The sequence below is a fragment of the Salvelinus namaycush genome, chromosome 36 (assembly GCF_016432855.1).
Source record: "Salvelinus namaycush isolate Seneca chromosome 36, SaNama_1.0, whole genome shotgun sequence".
Lineage (NCBI taxonomy): Eukaryota > Metazoa > Chordata > Actinopteri > Salmoniformes > Salmonidae > Salvelinus > Salvelinus namaycush.
This window is the reverse complement of record NC_052342.1, coordinates 13,741,306-13,750,879: the sequence shown is the minus strand read 5'-3', so window position 1 is coordinate 13,750,879 and position 9,574 is coordinate 13,741,306. Positions and strand designations below refer to the sequence as shown.

Sequence of the window (9,574 nt, the reverse complement as noted above, 5' to 3'; positions counted from 1 at the left end):
GTCTGATTGAGCCTGCATTCCATAGACAAGATATGGTGTATGTTTAGCCGGGATAGAGATGGCCTGGAGGAGCAGAACAAAGGCCTCTGTATTCCTAATTATCCTGGCATCTGGGAAACTAAGGAGGGGTGGTAACAAGCATTCTGGGTATTAGCTATATAAACTGTGCATTGTCTGTAAAGGGAAGACTCTCAGCCTAACAGTCAGTCAAGACTGGTGGGTTGACGGGTTTCATTATTGCAATAATTAATTGATATTAAATAAAGATGATTGTTTGAAGAAATGACCAAGTCTCTCTTAGTACTGAATTTCCACGACACAGTTCTTGTGCTGACGTTGCTTCCAGAGGCAGTTTGGAATTCGGTAGTGATTGTTGCAACCAAGGACAGGTGATTATTACGCGCTACACGCTTCAGCACTCGGCAGTCCCATTCTGTGAGCTTATGTGGCGGAGCTGTTGTTGCTCCTACACGTTTCCACATCACAATAACAGCACTTACAGTTGACCGGGGCAGCTTTAGCGGGGCAGAAATTTGACATACTGACTTGTTGGAAAGGTGGCATCCTACGACGGTGCCACGATGAAAGTCACTGAGCTTTTCAGTAAGGCCATTCTACAGCTAATGTTTGTGTATGGAGATTGCATGGCTGTGTGCTGGATTTTATACACAGGTCAGCAACGGGTGTGGCTGAAATATCCAAATCCACTCATTTGAAGGGGTGTATTTATATCAACGAATTGGGCACTATTCTAGAAAAATCCACAGCTCCTGGTGTTAGTCTCCACAATTCAGAGGTTTAATGCCTGCTCTTCACAGATGACCTGTACCTGCTGTCACCCACAGCACATGGCCTACAGCAGAGCCTGTACCTGCTAGAGCAGTACTGCCAGACCTGGTCCCTGGCAGTAAAGACCAAAATATAAAAATGTATGATTTTCTAGAGAAGATCCAGATCTCAGGGAGTTAAACCAAAGTTCTCAGTTGATACAAAATATATAGAGTACTGCACACACTACAATTACTTACGTTTAAAAACAAGCTCAACTGGACACCTAGAGTATATGAGGCAGTGAAGGAACAGAGGGAAAGCACGCAGGGCATTCTACGCCATTAAAAAAAATAATAATAATTGAAATGCCTATTAACATGTGGCTAAAACTAATTGAATGTGTCATTGAACCAACTGCATTTCCTGGCAGTGAGGTGTGGGGTCCACTTGCAAAACAAGATTTCACCCAATGGGACAAACCCCCCATTGAAACCCTGCATGCAGAGTTCTGTAAGATTCTCCTATATGTCCAGAGAAAAACTACAAACAATGCATGCAGGGCAGAATTAAGCCAATATCCACTCATAATAATAACTAAAAAAAATAGCAATTCAGTTTTGGAAACATCTAAAATAGAGTGACCCCCTCTCATATCATTACCAAGCCCTGCAAATCCAAGAGCTAAGCAAAGATAAGAGTCCCCTCATCCAGCTGGTCCTAGGGCTGAATTCGCAAACCTGTTCTACTAACACACTGAAGCCTCAGGAACAGAACATCCAATCAATCAGAATAACCCAAATCACAACACAGTCAAAACAAAACTACATTACCTATTGAGAAACACAAGCACAAAACAAAATGCAGTGCTATCTGGCCCTAAATCGACAGTACACCGTGGCTAACTATTTGACCATGGTTACTGATCAAACCTTTAGAAAAATATTGACAAAGTACAGGCTTAGTGAGCACAGCCTTGTCATTGAGAAGGGTAGACACAGGAAAACCTGGCTCCCTGTAGAGGAAAGGCTGTGCAACCACTGCACCACAGTAGAATCTGAGACAGACCTGCATTTCCTGACAAAATGTAAAAAATATAAAACAATTAGAGAGTACCATTTCCCCAAATTTGAAACAGTTATTCAGGGTTTCAAATGCGTCCCTGATGAGAGTAGGCTACCCGTCCTGTTGGGGGAGGATGCAGAGAGCTGTGGGTTGGCAGCACACTACATTGCTGCCTGCCATAAAATGAGGGACAGTGTCTGACAGACCAACCAACCTGTGTCCTCTATGCCATTGTTATTGTATGGTTATTTTTACCCTTGATTATTGTTGTTACTGACTGTCCCGTTGACAATCTTGATTGGTATTATTTTAATTATGTTCATATTGTAAATATATCACTTAATCTCCAAAGTAAGCTTTGGCAATATGTACATTGTTACGTCATGCCAATAAAGAAAATTGAATTGAGAGAGAGAGAGAGAGAGAGAGAGAGCGAGAGAGAGAGAGAGAGAGAGAGAGAGAGAGAGAGACAGAGAGAGACAGAGTTCCAGGAAAAGACAGAGAGAGAGAGAGAGAGACAGACATCCAGAGAGCGGAACAGAGAGAGAGAGATCTTCTGCACAGATTCTGTCAGACCTGGGCCCTGACATTAAATCTCAGTAAGACAAAAATAATGGTGTTCCAAAAAAGGTCCAATTGCCAGGACCACAAATACCAATTCCATCTAGACACCGTTGCCCTTGAGCACACAAAAAAACTATACATACCTCGGCCTCAACATCAGCGCCACAGGTAACTTCCACAAAGCTGTGAACAATCTGAGAGACAAGGCACTATTTTTTTTAAATTTAACCTTTATTTGACTACGGAAGTCAGTTAAGAACAAATCCTTATTTACAATGACGGCCTAGGAACAGTGGGTTAACTGCCTTGTTCAGGGGCAGAACGACAGACAAGAAGGGCCTTCTATGCCATCAAAAGGAACATAAAATTCTACATACCAATTAGGATCCAGCTAAAAGTACTTGAATCAGATATAGAGCCCATTAGCTTTTATGGTTGTGAGGTCTGGGGTCCACTCAGCAACCAAGAATTCACAAAATGGGACAAACACCAAATTGAGACTCTATATGCAAAATTCAACAAAAATAACAAATAATGCATGCGGAGCAGAATTAGGCCGATATCCAGTAATGATCAAAATCCAGAAAAGAGACGTAAAATTCTACAACTACCTAAAAGGAAGTGATTCCCAAACCTTCCATAACAAAGCCATCACCTACAGAGAGATGAACCTGGAGAAGAGTCCCCTAAGCAAGCTGGTCCTGGGACTCTATTCACAAACACAATCAGACCCCACAGAGCCCCACGACAGCAATACAGTTAGACCCAACCAATAGCCTTAGTATTGAGAAAGGCCACAGGAGGCAGACCCATCTCTCAAGAGAAGACAGGCTATGTGCACTCTGCCCACAAAATTAATGTGGAACCTGAGCTGCACTTCCTAATCTCCTGCCAATTGTATGACCATATTATAGAAACATACTTCCCTCAGATTACACAGGCCCACAAAGAATTAAAAAACAAATCCAACAAATCCAATTTTAATAAACTCCCATATCTATTGGGTGAAATACCACAATGTAAATATCACAGCAGCAAGACTTGTGACCTGTTGCCACAAAAAAAGGGCAACCAGTGAAGAACAAACACCATTGTAAATACAACCCATATTTTTGTTTGTTTATTTTCCCTTTTCTACTATTTGCACATCGTTACAACACTGTATATAGACATAATATGACATTTGAAATATCTCTATTCCTTTGGAACTTTTGTAGTAATATTTACTGTTCATTTGTATTGTTCATTTCACTTTTGTTTATTATGTATTTCACTTGCATTGGCAATGTAAACATGTTTCCCATGCCAATAAAGTCCCTTAAATTGAAATTGAGAGCAAAAGAGAAAGACGGAGAAAGAGCCAGAGAGAGTAACCGGTTATACTGCAACTCCCAGCATCCACTGGCTAACGATAGCAATTAGCAAGCCCAGACGAAGTCTAAATAGACATGCCATTCCACATTTATTTTGGATTACAATCATGCTGTAATGCTCGTATAATACTGAATATATGTTCATACCATTGTCACCGATCAACTGAATTACACTCAAAATAGTTGTAATTCAGATGCTTATCTGGATGACGACACTAGCTAGCTAAATTGGCTAGCTAACCAAACCCATTATGATGGTTAGCTAGCTCGACTGCTACATCAGAAATAATTGTTTACAACAATAACAGCTGAGTTTAATCGTAGCAAATGTCTTAAACAACAGTCCAAAACAACATATAAGCCTGTTAGATAAAAAAAAAAAAAACTATTATTATGAAATATACAGGCAAAATGCTAATTACTACGGAATCCGTCCAGCTGGTTATTCTTCTGCTCCTTGTTCTCTCTATGCAGTGGCTTTCCCTGACTGGAGACTTCCTTGCATCCACAAAATGACACATACCTCTCTAAGAGGGGTGATCGATGCCACCAAACATTATGAATATACTGACAAGATACACGTCTCTCTGCCCTAACAATGGGAGTCGTTGTCCACAAAGCGGCACCGCGGGTTGTCTAGTTCCCCTCTATCCCCTCTTTGGATTAGTGGATACATCTCATTATTGTAATCCTTTTTTGAATATTCGATGAGGGTTGTTGACAGCAACGCCTGTAACACAATGGAGAGAGACGCCATGACATGAATATGCATAGCCATCTCGAGACGTCTCCGATATAAAGTGTTTTTTTTCTCAAAGCTGCCGGGATCCTACTTATATCAGTATATTCACACATCACAATTAGATACCCATACCTATTCACATCACAATTAAATATCCATAAGTGTGATGTGTGAATAGGTATGGATATCTAATTTGTGTGTGAATAGGTATGGATATCTAATTGTTGTGTGTGAATAGGTATAGATATCTAATTGTGGTGTGAATAGGTATAGATATCTAATTGTGGTGTGAATAGGTATAGATATCTAATTGTGGTGTGAATAGGTATAGATATCTAATTGTGGTATGTATAGGTATAGATATCTAATTGTGGTGTGTGAATAGGTATGGATATCTAATTGTGATGGGTATAGGTATAGATATCTAATTGTGGCGTGAATAGATATGGATATCTAATTGTGGTGTGTATAGGTATAGATATCTAATTGTGGTGTGAATAGGTATAGATATCTAATTATGGTGTGAATAGGTATAGATATCTAATTGTGGTGTGTGAATAGGTATGGATATCTAATTGTGATGGGTATAGGTATGGATATCTAATTGTTGTGTAAATAGGTATAGATATCTAATTGGGGTGTGTGAATAGGTATGGATATCTAATTGTGATGGGTATAGGTATGGATATCTAATTGTTGTGTAAATAGGTATAGATATCTAATTGGGGTGTGTGAATAGGTATGGATATCTAATTGTGATGGGTATAGGTATGGATATCTAATTGTGGTGTGTGAATAGGTATAGATATCTAATTGTGGTGTGAATAGGTATAGATATCTAATTGTGGTGTGTGAATAGGTATAGATATCTAATTGTGGTGTGAATAGGTATGGATATCTAATTGTGGTGTGTGAATAGGTATAGATATCTAATTGTGGTGTGAATAGGTATAGATATCTAATTGTGGTGTGTGAATAGGTATAGATATCTAATTGTGGTGTGAATAGGTATAGATATCTAATTGTGGTGTGTGTAGGTATAGATATCGAATTGTGGTGTGAATAGGTATAGATATCTAATTGTGGTGTGAATAGGTATAGATATCTAACTGTGATGTGTATAGGTATGGCTATGGAAACACAGGCAGTTTCAAGTACAGTATTCTTACTGGAGCTACTTTGCAGCACAAATGTATACCTTCCAAAAGGTATAACCCCCCACCTCTGACCCCTCAGCGTTTAGCCATATTTACCAGTGTCATGTCCAGAAACATGCTTTAGGCCTTTTGTTCATTACATTTCCTGTTTGCCTACTGAACGTTCCCTAGATGAGTCTGGTGTTCTGAGAGGTGATTTGCTGTTTTACTGTTTTTTGTCCTTCCCCATGCCCCGTAATCCTGGGAGATGAAATCTGCAGAAAACTAGACCAGGGCATCATCATCACGGAGAAGGGAACGCAGTACTTCACGGTGTGTGGGTGTGTGTGTGTCTTTGTGTGAAGGGAAGTAGCTTCAAGTAGCGGTGCAGTATAACAGGATTTTGTGTGTGTGGGAGTGGGAGAAAGAGAGAGTGAGAGGGGGAGAGCGATGGAGAGGGAGGGAAGGGGGAGGGAGAGGGAGAGAGAGAAGTATCGCCAGGCGTCTGTCCAGAGTCCAGTACAAGATGATCCTGGAGAATGAATCAAGTGATTCCTGAGGGGGAGGAGCAGTAGGCGTGGATGGTCTAAAGTTTACGGGAGGATAAGCACATTCTCAAGTAAAGTTTTTATAAATACCAACTTTTGAATGAAAACTGGCGCACCCATGTTTTTGGGGCATATTTTGTGCATACGTGACATTTATAAATGTGACCCCTGGTGGTCCTAATTCTAAATTAGATTACAAAGTGATTATATCGATTGTATTATATTAGGATATTTTGACGTTTATTAATCAAGTAAATGATTTACTGGATGTGGTTACATAAATGAGGCTATACTTCTCAGAGTAATATGCCTGTCCTGTATCAGAGCAGCGCGTGTTGATGGAAAATGTTATTGTTTAGCATGATGTTTGATTATTTTAGATACAGTATATATCTCAAAAGCAGCCTATAGTATTCAGTTGAAAATGGAAACGTACTTCCCTTTGTGAATGTGGCGATTGCGCACTGTGCACACTGGTGCGCTTTTGGGGTTGGAAGACAGACAGGCAGCCAGAGAGACAGCGAGAGAGATAGAAAGAGAGAGGGATAGAAAAGAAGAGAGGGGTTTCTCATACACAGACATTGCATTGCAGTGAATGTCTTCGATGTACTCTGAGTAGCCTAGATGACCACTCAATTGTTAAGCGTCTGGGGAAACTATAAGAAGGCGGAAGCCATGAAGAAACAACTCAAATACCCTAAATACAGCATCAAGGAATAATGTCGATGTATAACGGGACTGGAGAAACGGGTGGAAAGGACTACACCTATGTACGGGTTTGTGCGTCGACCATCGCCTTCATAACATTGGCATTCTTCAACATCATCATTAACTGGACTATAGTGCGCGAGGATCGACTTCGGGGCCATGCGCGCTTTGTGTTGGTTTTTCACCTGTTGGTGTCCGCTCTGGTGTACTTCGGAATGTGTTCTGTTTTCTACCTCCAGATCTACATCGACGCCAAGCCAGTGGCATCCATATGTGTGGCCATGATAACCGTCCTAATCACCAGCGCGTCCAATATCCTTCTGACTCTCACTGCTATGTCGCTGGACCGTTATTTTGCTGTCTGTCATCCTCTGTGGTACAGTTCTGTCTGGCAATGGCCTTGGCTAGTTGGGCTACTGACATGGGGACTCGCACTGGTTATCCCCCTCACTCTGCTCTCCAAGACAGAGATGCTCGGCAGTGATACAAATGTGGAATGTGGAAGGGAACAGCTGAAGAAAGGTGGCCTGGAAAAAATATTGTTGATATCTGTGTGCACGGCGCTCATTCTGTACAGTTATGTAAGGATACTGTTTGAGGGGCGACGGTTGGGAGTGATGAATCGACGCAACATGGTCGGATGCAAGACCCTCGCCCTGCACGGTACTCAACTCGCCGTATACATCCTCCCCAACTTCATGAACTTTGTGCTAACAGTTCTCCAGAAACAAGGACACATTCAGCCGGGGACCAAAGAACTGTCTGCGGTGGTTAGTTTCGCCTTCTTTAGCTTGGCGCAGTGCGTCGCACCAATCGTCTACGGTTTGCGCAAAGAGGAACTCTTGGAGCAGGTGCAACGCCGATTCCCTTGTTGTTCCCGCCAACTGAAAAGCGTCCTTTCCCGGGCCCAGGACGCGAATTTCATACTAGAACCCAAAAGCCTAGGTTCTAACGATGAATTTAGCCTTAAGATGCTTTTGAGCAACCGGGCCCTGGAGTGGACCTGGCGTGCCATAACGCCTTGTCTGCATTCCCAGCCAAGGTATGTGATCAAATATTTGTGGCTAAGATACTGTACATGCCAACAAGTGTTATATACTTTATGCACACTCATTAGGTGACCCCAGTGGCATGGAGAATGATGAATGGATACATACTGAAAGACAATATGTGATGAGTAAATACTCACGGATGTAGACCAGCCAGAAATAGCAGGGATTATTACCAAAACCATATCTATTATTTTATACTGTATATTCTCTGACAAAGTTAAGAAAGTTGATAGTTGTCATTCGCTGTTTTGCCGTCTTCCTTTTTTGGACATCAGTTTTAGATCATGTGGGATGTGAGACTACAGACAAGCTATTCTTACCACATTGGAAATGAAACAATGTTTTGTAACAAACATCACATGGCTTCGGACACCTTTTATTTACTCAGACTTTGAATATTTTTCTTATTTCCCCAGTGAAAGAAGACTGACGTTCCAGACACTCATCTCACTGGAGCCCCCACAGACCCCCGTTTGAGGGGAATGATGAGAGCTAAGTAGCCACCGCTCCCGTAACTTCACTACCCACGAGTACTTTTCCTGTGCTCCATAGACTGGGCTGAAGACATGTTGTACCAGACTGATACTGCCTTTCAGATGTCATGGAGACAGCGGTGGATGGGGGACATAGCAACCAAACGAAAGGTGTCACTCTCACTATAAACATTTGAGACGAGTATCCATTTTTTGCTGATGAACATTCATACAGTACTTGGTTATCCAGCATCTGTACAAAGCTGTGAAAGTGCTTCTGTTCTACCCAGGGTGTAGTGACTTTATAGGCTTGGGCATCACTATGGACAGACCAGCCTCAGACAACCTGTAATGTGTTGACTGTACAGTATCAGAGGATTCCAGCAGGAATTTGCCTTGTATTACAGTACAAGACCACCTGACCATCAGGATTGACTGCATGTGCATTGTGCAATATAACCTACTATGAAAGAGTTGATTCATTAATGATAACTGAAGCAGCAATGTCTTCTTTTTTGTGTGAGATAAAGTCAAGACAATATCTTTTATTTGAGATGAAAAGATCCCGATTCATTCAAACAAGAGCCAGATTGAACATTATTGCCCTTCTTCATCGCCATGTGAACCTCAGTGGCAGATTCTCTGTAATAAAAGAGCTGAAACTGTGAACAGCATGTGATCTGGAGCAGTATTTGTATTTATTATGAATCCCCATTAGCTGCTGCCAAAGCAGCAGCAGCTACTCTTCCTGGGGTCCAGCAAAATTAAGGAAGTTTATACAATTTTAAAAGCATTACAATACATTCACAGATTTCACAACACACTGTGTGCCCTCAGGCCCCTACTCCACCACTACCACATATCTACAGTACTAAATCCATGTGTATGTATAGTGCGTATGTTATCATGTGTGTGTGTATGCATGTGTCTGTGCCAATGTTTGTGTTCCTTCACAGTCCTCGCTGTTCCATAAGGTGTTTTTTTAATCTGTTTTTTAAATCAAATTTTACTGCTTGTGTCAGTTACTTGATGTGGAATAGAGTTCCATGTAGAACTGTGTGCCTCCCATAGTCTGTTCTGGACTTGGGGACTGTGAAGAGACCTCTTGTGGCATGTCTTGTGGGGTATGCATGGGTGTCCGAGCT

General features: G+C 41.5%; 1 protein-coding gene across 1 annotated transcript; it reads left to right on the top strand.

The window, feature by feature from the left end:
* Nucleotides 1-6,287: 6,287 nt before the first annotated feature.
* LOC120030431 (odorant receptor 131-2-like) lies at nucleotides 6,288-9,060 on the top strand. Its single transcript, XM_038975833.1, has 2 exons — nucleotides 6,288-7,946; nucleotides 8,373-9,060. Exons 1-2 carry the CDS (start codon nucleotides 6,916-6,918, stop codon nucleotides 8,431-8,433), a joined length of 1,092 nt encoding a protein of 363 aa, XP_038831761.1. The 5' UTR covers nucleotides 6,288-6,915; the 3' UTR covers nucleotides 8,434-9,060.
* Nucleotides 9,061-9,574: the final 514 nt, after the last annotated feature.